This window comes from Coregonus clupeaformis, chromosome 22 (assembly GCF_020615455.1).
Source record: "Coregonus clupeaformis isolate EN_2021a chromosome 22, ASM2061545v1, whole genome shotgun sequence".
In the NCBI taxonomy this organism is placed as follows: domain Eukaryota; kingdom Metazoa; phylum Chordata; class Actinopteri; order Salmoniformes; family Salmonidae; genus Coregonus; species Coregonus clupeaformis.
In genome coordinates, this window is record NC_059213.1 from 3,639,719 (window position 1) to 3,663,980 (window position 24,262).

Consider the following 24,262-nt stretch of genomic DNA (forward strand, 5'->3'; position numbering starts at 1 on the left):
ATGGTTTTAAAAAGCAAAATGGCAAGGCGGGGATACCACAACACGAGCTTGACAATGGATACATTGTCTCCTTTTAAACTTGTATTACAATATTAGCTAATTAACTAACAATGGCGTCATTCGGGCTCCTTTAACAAGTCCTAAAAGCGCGCATCGTGCTAATAAACGTTTCTAAACAAAGTAGAGTGTCGCACACACGTAGTATCTCCTTTCAGTTTACAATTTGCGGTTGCAAGAAATTGATAGCTAGTTTACAGGAAGAAGTTCTACAGCACATATCTATTTTTCTGACTACGTGTTGATTCACCAAGCACGCTACGAAATAGGGAACGCCTGTAAAAGAGAACTATTGTTTTGGTGATGTTTCGAGTATAGGCCTACGTCTTAAAATCCGTAGTCTATCCAGCCTGCGATGGGCATGTAATCTTTATTGATAATATGATGGCTATTAAAACGAATTAATACCATCAGACATCTACTCCTTTTGAAAACAGCGATTTATGGTGACTCTGTTGATTTTTTAAATGACCCAGTTATCAATGTTATTGCGCAAACAAACACACAATAATGTATTTCTTATTTTTACATAGTTATTGAGCACAAACCTGGAATAATACAATTGAATAGGCAAAGCATAAAGTTAAACATCCAACAAACCTGTGTCAGGCAGCCTCCTAGGATTGAACCATTCAGAATCGTTAAAGGGGATGTAGCGCGCAACAGTGCATCTCGCTTGTAAAGCAGCTGCTTGGCCAATCAGTGATGCTGTCTAATATTTTTTCCAATACATTTTCAAAGGCGTGTTTTCATTGGTCAATTTTTTGCACATTCCATCACACTTTATTTAGGTCACATTATTCAATAAATATTTAATCACCAAAAGAGTTTCAGATCATATTTGTTCAAACAACTTGTATTTGTTTATTAAAGATGCTTCGGCTGCAAGTTTGTTCAGACAAGTTCAATTTTGTTCCAAATTCAATTTCAATAAAATCTTTATCAGAGCAATTCATGTAGCCTAATATTTTATTACATTAATGTTGTTTATGACAACACAGTGTTGCAACATTATCAGACACCCATTAATTAGGCCTACCCTTTTTCTCATACAGACAAACTATAATAATAATAATAATATGCCATTTAGCAGACGCTTTTGTAGTCATGCGTGCATACATTTTTACGTATGGATCGAACCCACTACCTTGGCGTTACAAGCGCCGTGCTCTACCAGCCAAGCTACAGAGGACCACAATGATATTCCACCAGGGTAAAGGACATTATAGCCTACAGTATGTTAAGGACACTGTATGAAGCCAACTGCTCAATTGCTCATGCTGTCTAGTCTAATTTAACTTAATCCAAACAATGGTCAACTAATATTAAGATTGTCAGTCAGCAGTCAAGTTACTCAAACACTGTCCTCTCTGATCTCATGGTGACAACTAACATTTAGAGGATTAATTTATGCTTTAATGTCAGTGTCCAGATCTCCAATTCAATAGGGCAATTGTGGTGTGTCGACTCATGGAAGCAAGCATTCAACAAAAGAGCACAGAGAAATCTGAGGGATCTGGTGACATCCCCTAGGATTGGTCAACAACATCCCTAGCAGGTGCCTCAACCAAGCCAGTGGCTGATCCCGATGATGGGGAATAAATGTAATGTAAAAAACGTACTATTGTCCAAGTATGTATATTAAGGGCCGATTAAAAAGCTTTACATTTTTGTTTTAAAAAATCTGGGTACAAGCAAAACAACACTGTATATCTGAGAAAAGGATGTTCCATGTCCACCTGTTTTATGAAATAATAATTATAATAATAATAATAATAATACAGTCATGTGTGCATACCATTTTTAAGTATGGGAGAACCCAGGAATTAAACCCACTATCCTGGCGTTGCAAAAACCATGCTCTACTAACTACCAGCTACAGAGGACTGAACATAAAGGACAGTACAAAAATAGCAAATAGAAGTTTAGAGAAAGAATACGTGTATGTGTGTAGATGTGTAGTAATAGTGTAGATGAAGATAGTTTCATAATTGTTATTTGTTTTTGGTGTTCTATCCATTACTGAAAGAAACAGATGCCAATTTGGCATCTGGTGCAAACTTGGGTAAATCTGGCCAATAGTTCTATGCGGAACCCAGTCTGCAGCCACAACCGCAAAGTAATAAAGCCACATCCCACCTCTCACTTTTTCCCACTTGGGAAAAACAGTAGGTTGAAATGGACTGGCCATAGAGCAGTTCAGGTAAATGTAACAAGGGGAAAAAATGGGCTGATGTGGGGGCCATCCATGACAGTAGGCCTACATGCTCTATCCCTTTAAGGTGATGACAAACAATAATTATGAACATAATGGATTGGATTTCTATAGTGCTTTTCCTCCAGGTGTTCAATGCACTTTGAATTGAATGGGCGTCAACTCAACTCATCCACAACCAAGGTCTGTCTTCTGATGACAGACAAGTATAATGTCTACAATGTATTTATGCCTCCTATTGTTTACAAGGTGGTCATAACTGGAATCTGTTCATACTGGAATAACACTATTTCATATCCAATAATAACCATAACAGCATTTGCTTCTTTCATACATTATCAATAGTACAGTGTTTTTTCAATCAACTTTTTTATGTTAAATTACAGGCTTTTAATTTTACATCATTGGAAAGCTTTGCCTTTCGAACCATAAATGTTTTATTATGGAAAACCGTTATTTGATAAAATGATGAACCCCATTGTTTGTTTTGCTCACTATTTCATTTGACCAGACCAATGGCGCACTCTAGAGTAGGACCCATCAACGTGAGACGCAGCAAATCATTGATGTCAGACTATCAGTTATGTTTATTCAATAAAATGTCAAAGTAAAAAGGTTCTTATCTGAACCTTCAACTACAGAGGATAATTTAGTCATTATTTCATTGTCAATTTGAAGAGTATCAATTTGAATGGCTGACTACATATTGTATTGCAATAAAATGCATAACATTCAGAAACATGTGAATGCAAGAATTGTTTTAAACCCATAGACCCCTAGGTAAGGTAGTGCATTGTATAGCCTACAAACACCACTTCCAACTGCCCCCTGGTGGCGATTCTAAATATTCATTCAAATCCTCCTATTTTTTTTTCATTTAACTAGGCAAGTCAGTTTAGAAGAAATTGTTATTTACAATGACGGCCTACACCGGCCAATTGTGTGCCACCCTACGGGACTCCCAATCACAGCCGGTTGTGATACTGCCTGGAATCAAACCAGGGGGTCTGTTGTGACGCCTCAAGCACTGAGATGCAGTGCCTTAGACCGCTGCGCCACTCAGGAGCCCTGCTGCAGGATTGTTTCCCTCCTGGGGCAAAATGGGTCACATTAAGATCTGACATCAGTAGGCTACAAAATAGGCCTATATTATTTTTCTGATAAAAAATTATCAACACTTCAATTACATGTGGTATTACAGTTTTTTGCAATCACTTTGGTGCAATTTTCACAAGTATGTGGCACATTTTCACAACTCAAAGCAAAACAATCAAAACAGATCATCAAAATGGCTTATGTTTCAAAACTCTAAGCACATTTTGACTGAGTACAACAAACAAATTTACAAAGTCACTTGTTCACTGCACCAAATCATTCTTTCAATTTGGATAGTCTACATATTCAATCAAAGTATCTGCTTTTCAAAATGCAATATTCACTTTAATTTTGATATTATTTTCTTGTTATTTGTTAACAATACAATTAGCTATCACCTAATCAAACTGCTCAAAACTGATAACTATTGAACCAAAACGATATAGTGCTTAGTTAACGTATAGTTTGATAACTGCTGAACACTGTACATTTCTATATTTTTACCTCATAAATGTATCAATTTGACATGAATTTAATTTGGAAGGGAAACCAAATAATACATGGATGTGGCTGTAAATACTACATCACTATTCTCCATCCACCAGTGTGCTTCAATAGGACAAAGTGGAAAGAGTCACTCTATGTACTACCATTTGGAATTATAGTGTAGTGTATGTACAATGCACTGTGGAAATACCTGGGTTGTATATAATAATATATTCCACTCATTATCTAAATGTCAATGATACACTGTAAGGTGATGAATTTCAGGCAGGCGATATTGTATCAGTTGACAAGTCACGTGGAAAAAGTGATCTAGTACAATGTTGCATGGGGAAGAAATGGCATACACCACTGTTCTATGTTTTTACAGTAGCCAATACTCCTATTTCTGATGATTTGTCCAACTTATGTACTGTAAGGATAATGAAACTGTAAGACACATATTTGTCAACATGCTCACAACCTGCCATTACAGGCAGCAGTAGCCTAGTGGTTAGAGCATTGGGCGAGTAACTGAAAAATCGCTGGTTTGAATACCCGAGCAGACAAGGTGAAAAATCTGTCGATGTGCCCTTAAGCCCTCTGGTGCATGTGGCAATACAACATTTTTGTATTTATTTTTTACAACACAACTTGCCAAATTATAAAATAAATTGTGCATGTCAAGTTATAAAATAATATTGACCATTTACTCAATTGACTAAGTACAACACATTAAATAATACAGTCACTTTTTCAGCAAAGTTAATCAGTGTTTCATCTTGAAATACGTTTCACCTTACAATACATGTTCACATAAAGTAATTGCTTTTCACAATGCAATTCTCACATTACTTTTGATTTGATAGTCTTCTCATTTGTTAAAATACATTTTACTGTTAATCCGACTGCTCTTAATCAATAATCACTTAACCGTTTGGTAAACCTATAGATTTTAAACTGGTTTGTCTACTACAGATTTTGAGAACTACATAATGAAAATGTATGTTTGTAAAGTATAAACATATAAAGTATGATATATACTGTAATGTACTATTCTGATGATAACTATTAATATTTTGTATATATTTACAAGATCAGAGATGTAGCCTACTGTACAGTATGTAACAAATGCATCCCCTATACCAAGGGGTACTCAACTACTATTTGAGAAGATCTAGTCACACAAATTTCCTAGGTGGCAAAGGTATGGATGGATATTGTAATTTATCGGTTTAGTTACCAAGCCCCACCTCGCGACCCATGCAACCCCAAACTGCATTAAAAAAGAAATACAATAGTTAAAGTCGGGACCCACGGTCCGTATTGACCCCGTTCTGGGTCCGGATCTGGACCGCGATCTGCATGTTGAGTATGGCTGCCCTCTAAAGAAAACATCCCAAAATAAGTTGCTGGTGTCTTTTTGATGGGGGTATGTGACCCCAGCGGGAATCGAACCCTCCGGTGTTGCTAATCCTCAAGACAGGCTTGTCAGGCTTTAATTTGTTTAATTTTATTACAGTACACCTATGTTGTCATTATATCTGAACAATACATTTATTTTGTTGCATCACTGGTTGTGAATGATGTCTTCAGTGATCACACCTTTGATCACACATGGGATAGAAATTATGGAAATTTGATTTTCAGTAAATGTTTATGGGTAGCGCAATTGTATAATGTGAAAACAGTGTAATGTACTGTAATTTACAGTACTGTAGCATATTACATTAAAAGGGCAATTTGTAAACGCATTTTTTGCTATTGGATTTAATTGTTGTTAAAAGGACTCAATTGAGAAGATATCATTATGTTGTGTTTTGGTGATTAAATCAATGTTCTTATGGTATTTCACAGTAAACTTCTATTTTCGATCAAAGGTTGTGTGGTGAAAGATGTCTCCAAACAATATGAATACACAATAACATGTTTTGAATACAATACTTGCTGTTTTACAAGTGTTACCATTTTGGAGTTTTGAAAATTCACCACATAAGCCTACTTGTGAAAATAGCACCAAAGCCATTGAAAAAACTGTAAATGGTAGCCTGGTTAAAATGAATAAACGGTGAGCCTATCATTCATTATCTGATCTATTGGTGACTAAAAAAAAATTTCTCCTGGTATTTCACAGAAAACTTTGCATGAATGACTCAGGGGTGAAAGATGTGTGAAACTGCAATGAATGCGCAATCAAAGCTTCTGAACATAAGATAGGGGGCATTACAAGTGTTATCAGTTTAGAGTTTTGTACTTAGAGTTTTTAAAATATAGTACCACATACATCTAGAAAATGTGCCAAAGTGATTGAACAAAAATGGTAATATAATAACATTGATGATTTGCATTCAACCATAATTATTTTCACCATGTATTATTGCTGTTTGTATTCCTTATTTATTTGATTTTCACACACAATGGTGAGTGTGTGAACTGAGGCAGATCAGACTCAGGGTGGCGCGAGAAGTTAAAGGATTGTGTCTGGGACTCTCGATAGGTCATTGCGGGTCACAATGCAATGCATGACAACGCAGCGTCCAGTGCTTGACACTCATTACCATAAGGGCTGGAATTTCTTTTTGCAAGAATCATTCTTATACCTACAACTAACAATTTCGGAAATAGATTGAAAACACATTGACTACCTCCTAGGCCTACGCAGTTCTTAGAATTAGGTTTTTAACCTATGTAAGTAGAATGTTATTGTGATGAAATAAAAAAATAAGAAAACAATTGCCTGGTTTAGTACATTCGTTTGATGAGTATGTTAAATTGTTGTTGGTGAGAAACATTGGTTGATTCTCATTTGATGTGATGGTACTTGCTGGAATATTAAATTCTAACGTTATGCAGGAGAATTATGATACAGTGCCTTAAACATTTATGAAAAATAAAACACTAATATATCGTCATTAGATAAGTCAATACATGTTAGAATCACCTTTGGCGGCGATTACAGGTGTGAGTCTTTCTGGGGAAATCTCTAAGCACTATTCACACCTGGATTGTGCAACATTTGACCATTATTCTTTTCAAAATTCTTCAAGCTTACATTCACCAGACACTCTTATCCAGAGCAACTTTACAGTTAGTGAGTGCATACATTTTTTTATTATTTTTCATACTGGCCCCTCGTGGGAATTGAACCCACAACCCTGGCGTTGCAAGTGCCATGCTCTACCAACTGAGCTACACAGGGCCAAGCTCTGTCAAATTGGTTGTTGATCATTGCTAGACAACCATTTTCAGGTCTTGCCATAGATTTTCAAGCAGATTTAAGTCAAAACTGTAACTCGGCCACTTAGGAATATTCACTGTCTTCTTAGTAAGCAACTTCAGTGTAGATTTGGCCTTGTGTTTTATTGTCCTGCTGAAAGGTGAATTCATCTCCCAGTGTCTGGCGGAAAGCAGACTGAGCCAGGTTTTCCTGTCGGATTTTGCCTGTGCTTTAAGCCATTTCTTTATCTTTTTTATTCTGAAAAACTCTCCAGTCCTTAACGAGTGTATTGATACACCATCCAAAGTGTAAGTAATACATTTACCATGCTTAAAGGGATATTTAATATCATTTTATTTTATTTTTTTACCCATTTACCAATAGGTGCCCTTCTTTGTGACACATTTGAAAACCTCCCTGGCCCTTGTGGTTGAATCTGTGTTTGAAATGCACTGAGGGACCTTAAAGATAATTGTATGTGTGGGGTACAGAGATGAGGTAGTCATTCAAAAATCCTATTAAACACTATTATTGCACACAGAGTGAGACCATGCAACTTATTATGTGACTTATGGGATTTTTTTTCACCCAACCTTTAACCTAAATCCAAAAATTTAAATCAAAACTAGACATTGAACTGACATCTGTGCCCAGTGGGATGCAACTGCTGCCAATATGATTTTCTTTGACATGGATTCAGTCTGTTAGGTAGCCTAGATCTTTTCTTCCTTTCACCCACTCTAACCTGTCATAGACTTTGCACCTAAACAGTTTACGCTTGGATCAACCCTACTCATGTTAACTATCAGCGGAAATTTGGATAACCATGCTAGCTTCGCCCTCATGTGGGTGCTAGCAAGCTAGCAAGCATACTAGGTAGTGTTAGGTATCATCAGTCAATCCAGTAGGGGCATGTCCTAATGTAGCAGGCATAAGATAAACGGTTGAGCGGAGTTTCTACATGCGGTTTTCAGCGGAAAAAGAAGGTTGGTTTAAAATAGCTGTATCGCTATCATCCGGTTGTTGACAATTCCACTGAGGCTAGTAGGGGCTGGAAGCTATAGTGAGCTTCGATTGGTCAATAGCACCACGATGTCTCTGATTATTTGCATAAAATTCTGCTTTATCCAACTTTGGTTCCACCCTGTTCACTCCCTCTTTCCCATGCTTGCATCGCCCAATGGTCCCCCGCACACTTCGCTTCCCTCTATTGAAAATTAATGGCTTCCGATTTTTCATCGCCCGCTATCGTGTTAAGTTAAGAGGTACCGTGAATGCTCCGAGAGAGAAACGCTCTGAATTTAAAAAACAGACAATCTGACAATGCTCTGAATTTATGAACGGCCCAGAGTGCACTCTGACACTCCAGTGAATTTACGAACGCACCCTTAACGTGAACACTGGAATTTTATGATGATTTTCAACTGCTAATGTATAACTGTGCATCATGTTTTTAAATTAACAAAATACTATGTGTTTGCTGTTGGTGGTATTATGTTGCTCCACAGATAATAATCTATTGGCCTATTTTTCCAGCCTGGTCTCATAGACTAGACGTAACATAGTAAGTGTAAATCTGGGACACTCAAATTAGTATGATATGTTACGTTTGGTATGGTTACAGAAGACAGATGGCTACTTAAGGCAAAAACGAAAGTAGGGTGGTTGGTCAGGGTGGATGGGTGAGCATGTAACGCGACCCAAAAGTTGCAAGTTCGAATCTCATCACGGACAACTTTAGCATGTTAGCAACTTTTTGACTACTTACTACTTTTTAGCTACTTTTAAATTACTTAGCATGTTAGCTAACCCTTCCCCTAACCCTAACCTTAACCCCTTTAGCTAACCCTTCCCCTAACCTTAACCCTTTTAGCTAACCCTTCCCCTAACCCTAACCTTGTCTCCTCTTATTATCTTTGGTTGACGCGAAAAAACAAACATGGTGGCGCGCACAAACTACCCATAGTTGGATTACTTTCGATTTCTAGAAAGTGTTTTACTCAATCATTTCGATCAATGTTGAGCTCATCCGTGATGTGATATATTATAAATAATAATTGCTATTAGCTAATTCATACTGTGGTTTCTGTCAGCCGAGGGTTCTCTAAATGTGACCGCTTGTGTTATGTCAATCTTTTCTCAGTTAGCGCTAGGACTAATGTAGCCTACATTTTCAGGTTTGGATGATTGTGTATGTTGTCGCTACTTCTGTGAATGTCAGAACATTGCATCCAAAAATAAACTGGTCACATTCAGGACATGCCTTTGTAAGTACTGTGTTTGTGCAAAATGTTTCTGTGAAAAACCAGTGTGACTAGCTCAAATACTCAATCGAAACTGGACTTTCTAAATAAGCATTCTAATCACACAAGTTTGAGCGTACACTGCAGGGACCACTGTAGAATGATCACAGCCGTTTGTTGGTACGTGTGAAAAGGTTAACCCTAACCCTAACCCCTAGCCTAGCTAACGTTAGCAAGCTAGCGAATGTTAGCCACCTAGCCACCTAGCTGGAATTTGTGACATATCATATGTTTTGAAAATGTGTAACATATTGTACGTTTTCACAAATTCTGAACGTATTGTACATTTCACAAATTTGTAACATATAATACGAATTGTAATTCGTAACATCTCATATGAACTGGGCAATGGACATCCACAAATTAATACATACTATACGAAACGTAACATATCATACTAAATGGAGTGTCTCTGATTTACGTACAGAATAATACGAAATGCTCTGAGACCAGGTTGATTTTACATGACATATATAAGACATATATATGTTTACATTTTCTATTATTTATTGCAAAATACATAAATATTAGAGTTTTTTAAATCATTATACTGCTATCTTTTTTTGCCATGGACTTGATCTGCTCTTATGCACTCATTATTTTTGGTTAATGCAGAACCTAATATCTAATCTGAGCTGCCCTTAATTAGGCTTTATACATCATATGACTGAATATGATAGTTGTTTTATTGTGGTTTGAATACTGAACAAATAACGCCATATGAAAACATATTTATCATTATTTTAAACATCCCACGTGATCTGAACATTTAAAATGTGTATAGTATGGAGCATTATGGTATATGGAGTATACATCATGGAGACGCAGTAGGCATAGTGCCCAAACATCCACTAGTGCACCATGACTGTTTTACATCTATGTAAATCGTACAAATGACTATAACAAAACATTTAGCAAACTCATAACTCGATTTTTACCACCATGATTAGAAAACGTGTAATTTAAAGTTTGAATAATAAAATATAGTTATAAACATGTCAATGATCGGAGAGAAAACTCAATGACGCATCTTCTTTAACCACCGTTTATAGTTCCTTAAGTCTTGTTTTAGACTTTCGACAGAAAATAGTCACACTATAAAACTTCATAAAAAGTCATAAAAACGTTGTTGTTCTTATTTCAAAGACCACATGTATAAAGACGTGTTAAAAAATCCACAGTAAACGTAATGGGATTTAATGTCCCAGTCCTGTTCACCGGTGCCTTTCTCTAGTGGTGCTATAAAAGTCTCCAACGCTTTAGAAGTCCTGGGATCCTTTATATTTTATTTAATCTCCATTTCTTTTATTTCTTTGCACACAAGATCAATTATATGAAACACGGCGAAACTTTCAAGATTAAAACGTTCCCGATGAAAAAAAGCAGACGAGCAAACGGTTTTGGCGCATGAGACCCAAGGCTGAATCTGTGAGACGGAGCGTACACAATAAACCTGTTGTTAAACTTGCTGTGAAAATATGTTTGAAGAAAATAGACAATTGTTGTACGAAATGTATTCAAGTATAAAATAATGCCCTTTGTTGGGGAAAACTTGAGCAATGTGAGGGTACAAAAGTCCCCTGTGGTATTTACTAGGCCCCTTTGTGAAGTTTGCGCTTTGGCGTCTCCACTTGGCGCATTACCCAGGCCCCTTTAAACGCGATTGTTTCTTTCTTTCTAATGACGTTTACCGGATCAAAACATGCTGTTAATTCGATCAGAAAGCTTCACCCTTCACAACAATACCAGAATAATTTCTCCCAAAGTTTGTTAAGTTGACCGAAATTAGGCAAATGAATAGGGGTCTCCAGGCTACCCCTGACGCAGGTGACGGGGATAATGCACGTTCACACCAGCTGCATTCTTCTTTATTTCTCCCTTTTCTTTCACGGCATTATTAAAATTTAGGCCAATGAAACTATTCACTCGACTCAATAGACATTTTCTTATAGGATAATAGGATACAAATTGAGCCTCTCCAAAGAGTCCTCGGTGGTGGGTAACCCTCGTGTGCCAAATACTGCTGAGGACGCCGGCCGGTACGCAGGCGACGCTCGTGTGCCAGGCCAATCACACACCTGCCTAGGACTCCCACGAAATAAAGAATGTAAACAAAAAGCTTGCCATCTCTCATAAAAGATGGACGTGTCACCAAGTCGTGTGAGAAACGCTGAGAACAAACGGGGGGACTCCGTCTCCAAAAGATCTCCCTTGAACTTGGCGGAACAGCCTATTAAAGGCTTACTTAATTACTCTAATGGCACTGGACAGGCCTTAAAACTCAGACAGGGCTTGGATGGAAGTTAAGATCGCTTGCTGGGATTTGTAAACAGGCGATCGTGTGAGAAACGCGAGTTGGAAGAAAGAGGGGTCTTTTTTCGGCGGCTTTGTTTTCAGTGCGCGCACTGCGCCCCGTCGGATCAGGCGAACCCAAGGCTCAGTTCACATTTCCCGCCTGGGTTGTTACTATGCAAATAATATTCTAAAAGTAATCACGTGCATGTCTTTTGAACAGCCACGTGGATGAACAAAGCAAGTCTGCCCCCCTGCTATCTGATGGCTTCAGATTTTTTACTTGTTCTTTAACTGATCCTAAATGCACACATTTACCAGAAGCTTGCTCTTTAATCCTATGGAATAACTTAGACCATGAATGCTGGAGTCCCTCGGATGATCGCTTTATAAGGGGCAGCTTCTCAGCTCACCTCTCAGTCTGCCTAGTCTACAAGCTAAGGAACATATATCCAAACTGCCTCCTGGCACTAATATTTTTAATTAGAACTTTATCAGCACTTTGCCAAAGGATGGCATCCAAGATGAAGGATCGCAAGGTAGGCGCTCCCCTTGTGCGCTCTGGGATGGAAACCTACTCGGAAACCGAGGCATTTTCTAGTCGTTATTTTAATATTTATTACAATAATTTACTTTGGTACTCATAATGTACCATCATTATGTCTATGTGTAGTCAAAGGCGAAATTTGGGTCCATGGAAATCGATCGGATAGGCTACTATGCTTTTGCGCGCTCTAGTGAAAACGTAACCAATATAGTACACATTTGAGTTAGCAAAAACGACTAAAATGTAGCTAATACATTTAAAGAAGAAAAGTGGGTTAAGTTATCACTGCAATAGTATAATTTACTGTTCGAAGCCCATGTGTGCCATACTCCATGGTTGTGTTTGAGCCTTGGCACCTGCCTTGGTCAATGCGATACTCGCTAGCGCTGTTGCGCTCTAGTGCACCAAAGTGCACCAAGGTTACCAGTAGGATAGGCTATGCGTCTCTTTGCCGTTCGGTTTCCAAGTAGTTTCGTCTTCATTCTAGTTTCAATCAGCTTTTTGTTCTAGGTTTCCAGAGCTGTACACTTTAGACCGGTCCTACGGTTGATTATGTTTGTTTGTCTAATCATTTGCGTTGTTATTTTTCAACAGAGAACTCCCATCTCCCATAAAGTGATAGAAAAAAGAAGACGGGACCGCATCAACCGCTGCCTGAACGAACTGGGGAAAACCGTGCCAATGGCGCGCGCGAAACAGGTAGCCTACAGTACAGTTGTAAAATTAAATAATCTTATTCACAATTCCTAACCGATAGCCTAAATTATCTTATTCGTTTTATATTGGCTAAATATATTTCTTACATATTGGCTAAATATATTTAAATATATTTCTTATTTAGCCTACTCGTTGTATTAAATCCTTGCTATGCGTGACAAATAGCGTAGCCTACATAATGTCTGCCATCTGTACATTTTACATTTACATTTTAGTCATTTAGCAGACGCTCTTATCCAGAGCGATTTACAGGAGTCTGTAGGGTAATCTGTTTGATTTAGTGTATTTAAACGACTTAATATGCTTTATCTAAGAACTTTTTTTTCTGATGATAGAACTCGGGAAAGCTGGAGAAGGCCGAGATTCTGGAGATGACAGTTCAGTATCTACGAGCGCTCCACTCCGCAGACTTCCCCCGGGGCAGAGAAAAAGGTGCGTATTCCTGTCCGCTCCAAAGCCCACGGACCCGGGGCTCTCACCCAGAGCGCATCAGTATCCGGTTCCACCTTCTTTCACTCCATTCCGGCTGTCTCGTTGACATATTTATCGTCGTAATATCAATCATCATCACTGTAGTCTACATCGTAAATATATCCTCATATTTGAACGTAATAGCCTAAAGAATAGTGGAGTTTCGGTGTGTTTTCTAATCGTCCCCTTCTTCGGATTCCTTTCAGGTGAGCTACTGGGGGAGTTCGCCAACTACTTCCACTACGGCTACCACGAGTGCATGAAGAACCTGGTGCACTACCTGACCACCGAGGAGAGGGTCGAGACCAAAGACATCAAGTATGCAAGGATCCTGGCCTTTCTTCAGTCCAAGTCCCGGGTTGTTACCGAGCCGGTGTTCGGCTCCCTTGGCGCGTTGCCAGACCAAGCAGATTATCTGTGCCAGTTGCACTCCTCCCCGGAGTCACACCAGAGCCACAGCCCCAGCGACTCCGTGTTTCAGCAGAGCACACCCGGACACTTCTCTTGGCACAGCACGGCGCGCAGCCCGACCATCTCGTACCCAACCGTGCCACTTTCCGCGCCGACGCAACAGCACCACGGTGGCTACTTGTCACCAGTGCAAGGACTTGACCATCACTACTTCAACTTTTTCAACGGCCACCCGCACGCGAATGCGTTCAGTTTGCACAGTACGCAACACGCGTTGTAAATAGAATCCGGCTACCATTTTGTGTTGTCTTTATTTATATGTGTGTTCATAATAAATACTTAAAGATTGTGGATATTGTATACTGTACAATATCTTTAAAAAAAGAAAAGTAAATGTTTATTTCCCACATTTTTTTTGTTTTCTTGTGTTGTTATAACGCACATTGGTCAATTGCTGAAAACCTCCCTAAAAACCTAATGGTATAATAACGTTGGTCTATTGATTATGAATAGGCCAATTGTTCATTCTTCTAAATCATTTATTACAGAAGAGTCAGCCTATTACAGCCAAATCACTCAGCCCATTTCTACGAAAATATATATTTGTATTTCTTAAAGGGATAGGCTAGTTCACATTTTCCCCCACCTTATTTTCAACTAACCAGGGGGTTGTCCTTTCATCCAAACCACGTTTAATCAAATCAAATCAAATCAAATTGTATTGGTCACATACACATGTAGCGAAATGCTTGTGTTCCTAGCTCCAACAGTGCAGTAGTATCTAATAATTCACAACAATACACACAAATCTAAAAGTAAAAGAATGGAATTTAGAAATGTATATAACCTCCTTTAACTGGTTATTTAGCAAGTTCCAGAATATCCTAGCATTTTTGGAGCACATAGCAATGTTTGTGGAAACGGATTGTGGCCTATTTAATAGCCAGTAAGATGCTAGTTGACAAGCAACCGTGGTCCATTTATCTTTACCCTCTCTCTAGGCTAGTAGTATTATATGTCGATATAACCTTAGGACACTTACAATTAAATAAACACTACACTAACTCACTAAACTGGGACTTCCCTTCTTCTTTGAAGGATGGACTCTTGTTAACTCAAATATGAATTATATGTTGAGGTTGACAGTTAGGCTACTCTCCTCTTCCTCATCAGACAGTTTCTCTCCTCTTCCTCATCAGTTACTCCTCTTCCTTATTAAAGAATATGTACCATCATAAACATGCTAGAGGTTGCTTTTCTATAAATTTAAGATTTTTAATGGCTATTGAAAACTGAAAAAAGAAAGAAAGTCACACACTCCCAAATATATATTAATCCTTATAACTCATTGCTAAACTAACGTTTTGGCACCCTCCAGGGTGACGTACAGATGTAGGACCTAAAACTGATCTCCCTGTTGCAGGATTACAAAAACTTGTAGCGTATATTAGGTTTAAAAACACTTCTGAAGTTTGTAAATTTCAGACTTGATTTTCCCTTACAAAAATGTATCAACCCCTACCAAAATGTCCATTAATTATAATCCACATAATAATTCACATTTCCTGTTGCTGCAGGATAATTTTCCAGCTGTAGCATACTGGCTCAAATTAAGATCCTACATCTGTATCAATGCTTTTACCAAGTTATTTAAATGCAGTGCATCAGTGCAACCAACGGCTATAGTGTGAGGTGTTAATATACAGTTGAAGTCGGAAGTTCCGGAGACACTTGAAACCCTACCTCTTTAAGGAATACCTGGAATAGTATAACAGTAATCCTGGCTCTAACCAGAATATTTGTACAGGGTAAAAGGGATCTTGAAGAAGGAAGGCTATCACTCCATTTTGCAACGCCATGCCATAACCTGTGGACGGCGCTTGATTGGAGCCAATTTCCTCCTACAACAGGACATTGACCCAAAGCACAGCTCCAAATTATGCAATAACTATTTAGGGAAGAAGCAGTCAGCTGGTATTCTGTCTATAATGGAGTGGCCAGCACAGTCACCAGATCTCAACCCTATTGAGCTGTTGTGGGAGCAGTTTAACCGTATGGTACGTAAGAAGTGCCCATCAAGCCAATCCAACTTGTGGGAGGTGCTTCAGGAAGCATGGGGTGAAATCTCTTCAGATTACCTCAACAAATTGACAACTAGAATGCCAAAGGTCTGCAAGGCTGTAATTGCTGCAAATGGAGGATTCTTTGACGAAAGCAAAGTTTGAAGGACACAATTATTATTTATATTAAAAATCATTATTTCTAACCTTGTCAATGACTACATTTCCTATGCATTTTGCTATATTTTCTATTCAAACTCATTTCTTGTATGTTTTCATGGAAAACAAGAACATTTCTAAGTGACCCCAAACTTTTGAACGGTAGTGTATATTTAAATAAAACGCAAATAACAAAATATAGCTGCAAGTAGCAATGCCGGGGTTCAAGCTGTGGGCCCAATGTGCCACCATCAGCACAAATTGGACACATCGCCCTAAAATGACCTAAACTTGTGCTCCTCATGCTTGCCAAATATCCAAACTCAAAATTAAACAGATCATGCAATATGCATATTTTGGACCTTTTCTAAATGATGTTGACTAATTTAAACGTCTTCTTCTCCAGAACCACTAGACCAATCAGCACCAAATTTGGTATATACAGTTCTTTCAGAAAGTATTCACACCCCTTTACTTTTTCCACATTTTGTTGTGTTACGAAGTGGGATTAAAATTGATATAATTGTAATATTTTTGTCAACGATCTACACAAAATACTTTGTAAAGTGGTATGAAAAATTCTAACTTTTTTATTTGATTGATGGAAAATAAAATACGAATATATTTTGATTAGATAAGTATTCAACCCCCTGAATCAATACATGTTAGAATCACCTTAGGCATCGATTACAGCTGTGAGTCTTTCTGGGTAAGTCTCTAAGACCTTTGCACACCTGGATTGTGCACTATTTGCCCATTATTCTTAAAAATAATTATTCAAGCTCTGTCAAGTTGGTTGTTGATCATTGCTAGACAGCCATTTTCAAGTCTTGACATAGACTTTCAAGCCAATGAAAGTCAAAACTGTGACTCAGCCACTCAGGAACATTCAATATTGTCTTGGTAAGTAACTCCAGTGTATATTTGGGCTTGTGTTTTAGGTTATTGTCCTGCTGAAAAGTGGATTTGCCTCCCAGTTTCTGTTGGAAAGCAGACTGAACCAGGTTTCCCTCTAGGACTTTGCCTGTGCTTTGCTCTATTCCTTTTCTTTTTATCCTAAAAAACTCCTCAGTCCTTGCCAATGACAAGCATACCCATAACATGATGCAGCAACAACCATGCTTATAAATATGAAGAGTGGTACTCAGTGATGTGTTGTGTTGGATTTGCCCCAAACATAATTGTATTCAGGTCAAAAAGGTCAAAAAGTTAATTACTTTGCCACATCTTTCGCAGTATTTAGTGTCTTATTGCAAACAGGATGCATGTTTTGGAATATTTGTATTCTGTACAGGCTTCATTCTTTTCACTCTGTAATGTAGGTTAGTATTGTGGAGTAACTACAATGTTGTTGATCCATCCTCAGTTTTCTCCTACCACAGCCATTTAACTCTGTAACAGGTTTAAAATCATCATTGGCCTCATGGTGAAATCCCTGAGTGGTTTCCTTCCTCTCCGTCAACTAAGTTAGGAAGGACTCTTGCATCTTTGTAGTGAATACTTGTTGACTCAAGACATTTCAGCTTATCATTTGCCAAAAATCATAATTCCACTTTGATATTATGGGGTATTGTGTGTAGATCAGTGACATACAAAAAAAATCAATTTTAAATTCAGGCTGTAACACAACAAAATGTGGAAAAAGTCAAGGGGTGTGAATACTTTCTGAAGGCACTGTAGCATCTATGGATGCACATCTTCAAATGCAATATTTTCCAAGACTCTTGCTCAAACAATACAGTGCCTTCAGAAAGTATTCAGACCCCTTGACGTTTTCCACATTTTGTTACGTTACAGCCTTATTCTAAAGTGGATTAAATACATACAAATTCTCATAAATCTACACACAATACCCCATAATAACAAAGCGAAAACAGGTTTTAAAAAAATTGATAAAATAAAATAAAACTGAAATAACTTATTTACATAAGTATTCAGACCCTTTGCTATGAGACTCGAAAAACTTGATTGGAGTCCACCTGTGGTAAATTCAATTGATTAGACATGATTTGGAAAGGCACACACCTGTCTATGCAAGGTCCCACAGTTGACAGCACATGTCAGAGCAAAAACCAAGCCATGAGGTCGAAGGAATTGTCCGTAGAGCTCAGAGACAGATTTGTGTCGAGGCACAGATCTGGGGAAGGGGTACCAAAACATTTCTGCAGCATTGAAGGTCCCCAAGAACACAGTGGCCTCCATCATTCTTAATTGATAGAAGTTTGGAACCACCAAGACTCTTCCTAGAGCTGGTCGCCCGGCCAAACTGAGCAATCAGGGGAGAAGGGCCTTGGTCACTCTAAGAGAGCGCCAGAGTTCTTCTGTGGAGATGGGATAACCTTCCAGAAGGACAACCATCTCTGCAGCACTCCACCAATCAGGCCTTTATGGTAGTGTGGCAAGACGGAAGCCATTCCTCAATAAAAGGCACATGACAGCCCGCTTGGAGTTTGCCAAAAGGCACCTAATGACTCTCAGACCATGAGAAACAAGATTATCTGGTCTGATGAAACCAAGATTGAACTTTTTGGCCTGAATGCCAAGCATCACGTCTGGAGGAAACCTGGCACCATCCCTACGGTGAAGCATGGTGGTGGCAGCATCATGCTGTGGGGATGTTTTTCAGTGGCAGGGACTGGGAGACTAGTCAGGATCGAGGGAAAGATTAATGGAGCAAAGTACAGAGAGATCCATGATGAAAACCTGCTCCAGAGCGCTCAGGACGAAGGTTCACCTTCCAACAGGACAACGACCCTAAGCACACAGCCAAGACAATGCAGGAGTGGCTTCGGGACAAGTCTCTGAATGTCCTTGAGTGGCCCAGCCAGAGCCCGGACTTGAACCCGGTCAAACATCTCTGGAGAGACCTGAAAATAGCTCTGCAGCAATGCTCCCCATCCAACCTGACAGAGCTTGAGAGGATCTGCAGAGAAAAATGGGAGAAACTCCCCAAATACAGGTGTGCCAAGCTTGTAGCGTCATACCCAAGAAGACTCAAGGCTGTAATCGCTGCCAAATGTGCTTCAACAAAGTATTGAGTAAAGGACCTGAATACTTATGTAAATGTGATATTTCCGCTGTACATTTTTTATACATTTGTTAAAAAAATTAAAAACCTGTTTTTGCTTTGTCATTATGGGGTATTGTGTGTAGGTTGATGAGGAAAAACATCTATTTAATCCATTTTAGAATAAGGCTGTAACGTAACAAAATGTGGAAAAAGTAAAGGGGTCTGAATACTTTCAGAATGCACTGTATGGCAGCAATAAGCCAATGAGCTTTTATGAATGATTTTCCCTGTCCAACAATGCAATCATGTGGCCAAACTGAAAAATACTTTAGTTTACAAATTAGCTAGACTCATATCCCTTAGCATGTGCGCTTAATAATATTGCCTTGAGAGAGCTTGGTCCATAGATGCTGTATATAACGTTTCATCCAGATCAGCCTAGCGGTTCTGGAGGAATTCAAAATGGCGAAAAATCCAACATTGCAGACTTCATGGGTCCTTGAGGCAATTTGTTGCTTGTGAGGAGAGGTACATGTGTACCAAATTTCAGGACTATGTTACACGGGGTGGGGTGAGGGGCATGACCTTTCAAAGTTAGCATTTTAAATAAATTGTTATAGCTCCACGATGTGTGCCAATTTGCATGGCATTGCATGATATGGTGTGGCTCTTGGCCTTTTACCATCATGCAAGGCTGCACTCTCCCTAGTTTTCTCCACCTATATTTAAATAGAATGCAAATAACAAATACAATTTTGAAACACTCTCTCTCACACACAGAGCGGGGTGAGTGCTAAAGGAAAGGATTAATCTCCTTGTTTTAATACAGAGAGAAGCAATGGTTTCTAGGGGCACTTCCACCTATATTTAAATAGAATTCAAATAACAAACACGATTTGTCGATGCTCTCTCTCAAAGAGGAGGTCCTTCTAGGGAAGGGTTCATCTCTGTGTGTTAACACCATGAGAAACAGGGGTTTCTGGGAAGGGGGGCAACTCCATGCTTTAAGCCCCTAACTTAAACAAGCTTGCATGTTAGGTCCCATTCACCCCTCGCTCCCTCAGCCAAGCTAAAGTTTATAAATGAGCTTTCAATTACCAACATCAGTCTTTTGTCACAAATATCAATCAATGTCTATATCTACACTGTTATAACACTGTTATTCATGGTTATAATGGGTGAAATATTGTTAGTAGGTAAAGATCAGTTCTTCATGCCAGTAAGAAATAAAGAGGTCACTTGATGTATTCTGCAAATGAAGTGAAAATGTTCCACAACACCAGTAATGCAAATGTTTTTTTAAGATTATGATTTGGGGATTCTTCATGAAGGGATTTTTGAGGATTACAGATGAAATATGAGTTCTCACACACTTTTGGCATAGGCAAGTTGCATCATTTCCATATATTTAGTTAAATTAGGCTAGACTATTCATCATTGTGTGTCGGATTAAAGTTTGCAGTTCCGAGGACAAGATGAGGGCCACCTTGGTTTAAAAGTTGCCCTTCATTTGCATACAATTTTATCAATTGTCAGTGAGCCATGGCGCACATTGTTGATCCAACATTGGAGGAGGACAGTAGTCTAGTTTAACCATTTTATCAGCAGAGGAGAAAATCAACCTTGGGATTTGCAAGCCGACTAAAGAAGTGCTCTTGCCTCCACCATGGTCATTGTCTCTTGCCATCATTAAAAAATATATATATTTCAACCATTCCATTGAAATGTTGACAATTTTCAGCCCTATTGCCATTCTTTAAAAATCTTTGGACCCTTCCATTTACATTTGGACCATTTCAGCCTTCTTGCTCTCCTTTAAAAATATTTGGACCCTTCCATTTCAATTTGGAACAACTTTTAGCTGGACTCTGAGAACTCAATTGTGGCAGGGCCTCTGACTTTCCTTCACATAGAAATCAAATTTATTTGGACCAGTAGGGAGCTGATTTTGTCCAGCTTGTGCCTTAAATGCTCTTCCCTTCTCTCTCTCAATAACTCAACTAATCTCCTCCCCAACCCCTGTCCCTTCACTCTTTCTTTAAGTAAGTTGTATGGCATCACTTTCCAAGAGAGCGGTGAGAAAAGAGAGGTAAAAAAGAAAGTGAGAAACTCATAGTGGTTTTTGCTAGGGTTGCCCCATTGTGGTGGGCCTGAATGGGAGGACAATCTCTGGTTCCTTGAGCTTCATCCTTGAGTGATTCGGAAGAAAAATAATCACCCCCATGAAATCAAAGTGTTCTCTGTAGAAGGGAAGGACTAAAGCTGCTTGCTGGGCACCCCAGGCCCCTCTCCCCCAGGCCCTCTCCCCTCTTCTGCCCAGGTCAGGGAGCCCTGCAACCATTCTCCTCTCCTGCTTCCACCAACAAGTATACTATTACACACACACACACACACACACACACACACACACACACACACACACACACAACACACACACACACACTAATTAGCCAAAGTGTCCCATGGGTGCAGGTTAAAGCAAAGAGAGTGAGGGGTCTGCAGATGTCCTTGTGTGGACTAGAGGACGGATGGATGGGTAAATGGACAAAGTTCATCGCCTCGCCAACTACTGACCAAAAGTGGAAGAAAGACAAAGTGCCCATGCAGATGGAAAAGTAATAATAAGATAAAAGAGGAGGGCTTTTGAAAGAATACTTTGGTCCCAACAGCCCTAATATTGGTTTAAATCCATGCTCTAAATACAGAGTTTAGCGGAGAAAAAAACCCCCTCCCTGTTCAGCCAGATGAGAAAGATTTAGCGACAGCACTCACCATGAATAATAATAAATTGAAGGCAGAAACAAAGGATCCCCCCCAAAAACTATTTATTGTCATGTAAACTGATACTCAATGAGTGAGCTTTCAATGTCTCACTGGTTAGAGCATGTTTATCTTTTGCATTAATATCACACACTGAACTTTCACAATCCACTCTTTCAGAGTTCCCTCCTTACAGGAATGTTGAAACTGAACAAAATCACACTTTGAACAGATTTTAGCGTAAAGAAATGGACAAGTGCAAAGCACATGGAGCGTTTGTTACATATGAGCTCCAAAAGCATTGGGACAGTGACATATTATTTTTTGTTTTGGTTCTGTACTCCAGCACTTTGGATTTGAAATGATACAAAGATTGTCAGCTTTAATTTGAGGGTATTTTTGTTATTCATATCAGGTGAACCGTTTAGAATTTATAGCACTTTTTGTACATAGTCCCCCCATTTTAGGGGACCAAAAGTATTGGGACAAATTCATTTATATGTGTATTAAGGTACTCAAAGGTTTAGTATTTGGTCCCATATTCCTAGCATGCAATGATTACATCAAGCTTGTGACTCTACAAACTTGTTGGATGCAATTGCTGTCTTTTTTGGTTGTGTTTCAGATTATTTTGTGCCCAATACTAATGAATGGTAAATAACGTAGTGTCATTTTGGAGTCACTTGTATTGTAAATAAGAATTGAATATGTTTCTAAACACTTCTACACCACAGTTACGGATAGTCCTGATTGAATTGTGAATAATGATGAGTGAGAAAGTTACAGATGCACAAATATCACACCCCCAAGACATGCTAACCTCCCACCATTACAATAACAGGGGAGGATAGCATTTTCGGGGGGGTATGATATTTGTGCGTCTGTAACTTTCTCACTCATATATACAGTAAATCTACCAGATCTCACAGTCTAAATCATTAAAGTAAGGCTTAAGGTTTGGGATAGGCTTAAAACAAACTTTCTATCGCTGGATTCAAACTTGCAACCTTTGGAATCAGAGGCAGATTCTTACATGGGAGGCTGGCATTTTTTGGAAAGGTATGATATTCGTGTGTCTAACTTTCTCACTCATATATGTATCTTGCAGGTCTCACAGTCTCACGTCAGAATTAGACGTTCATCCTTGTTTCTCAAACTTCAATGTTGTTCCAAACGTCAAATTTCAAAGTGTTTAAGATTAAGTTCAGGCATTAACTCCAAATTCTAAAGGTTAGGCATTAACTCTGAATGGTTAAGCTAAGGGTTGAAAAACAACTTTCTATTACTGGATTCGAACTTGCAACCTTTGGAATCAGAGGCAGATGCAATGCCCTAACAAAATCAAAACCTACTTGAAGATAACACTGTTGCCCCTAATGGCCGGTTTCCACGTCATCTACCAACGTCCTCAGACATGGATGGACGTCGAATACTGACTTGTATCACTGGTGAGCCGGCTGAAATATGTACACTCCCCTCATTTATTTGGACAGTGAAGCTACATTTTAAAATGTGGCTCTATACTACAGCATTTTGAATTTGAGATCAAATGTTTCATATGAGGGTATTTTCATGCATATCTGTTTTACTGTTTAAATGAAAACATTTTATGTATCTAGTCCCCCCATTTGAAGAATTATTAGTATTTGGAAAAATTCACTAAAAGTGTCTTAAGTCGTCAAAAGTTAAGTATTTGGTCCCATATATGCAATGACTACATCAAGCTTGTGACTCTACAAACTTGTTGGATGCATTTGCAGTTCGTTTTGGTGGTGTTTCTGATTATTTTTGCCCAATAGAAATGAATGGTAAATAATGTATTGTGTCCTTTTGGAGTCACTTTTATTGTAAATAAGAATAGAATATGTTTCTAAACACTTTTACATTAATGTGGATGCTACCATGACTACGGATAATCCTGAATGAATTGTGAATAATGATGAGTGAGAAAGTTACATAGGGTCAAAGATCATACCCCCAAGACATGCTAACCTCCCCTGCTATTGGTGATGGTGAGATGTTAGCATGTCTTGGGGGTATGATCTTTGACCCAAACAAAATCTCTTTCTCTGAGTATTAGTATAAAATAATATAATTTCCCAATTAGTTTGAGCCTACAATATAGCTCAGTATTTGAATTATTTATTTTATACAGTCATTATTGCTCATCTTTATCAAGTGTGTCAATAATTTCGGACACCACTACAGTGTCTAAATATATTTCTTATCTCACCCATCTACACACAATACCCCATAATGACAAAGTGAAAACATATCTCATTTACATAATTATTCACACCCCTAAGGCAATGTTAGAATCACCTTTGGCAGTGATTACAGCTGTGAGTCTTTCTGGGTAAGTCTCTAAGTTCCATGCACACCTGGATTGTACAATTAATAACTATTTGCACATTATTATTTAAAAAATTCTTCAAGCTCTGTCAAGTTGGTTGTTGATCATTGCT

General features: G+C 38.6%; 2 protein-coding genes across 2 annotated transcripts in view; one reads left to right on the plus strand and one right to left on the minus strand.

The window, feature by feature from the left end:
- Positions 1–727, minus strand: part of acsl1a (acyl-CoA synthetase long chain family member 1a) — a 59,188-nt gene extending 58,461 nt beyond the window's left edge. Inside the window, exon 1 of the mRNA XM_045206380.1 lies at positions 658–727. The gene's annotated coding sequence lies outside the window, so the exon portion shown is untranslated. The remainder of the gene's footprint in view (positions 1–657) is intronic.
- Positions 728–12,061: 11,334 nt separating this feature from the next.
- helt (helt bHLH transcription factor) lies at positions 12,062–14,552 on the plus strand. The gene is made up of 4 exons (XM_041843309.2): positions 12,062–12,201; positions 12,804–12,908; positions 13,262–13,358; positions 13,604–14,552. Exons 1-4 carry the CDS (start codon positions 12,175–12,177, stop codon positions 14,086–14,088), a joined length of 714 nt encoding a protein of 237 aa, XP_041699243.2. The 5' UTR covers positions 12,062–12,174; the 3' UTR covers positions 14,089–14,552.
- Positions 14,553–24,262: the final 9,710 nt, after the last annotated feature.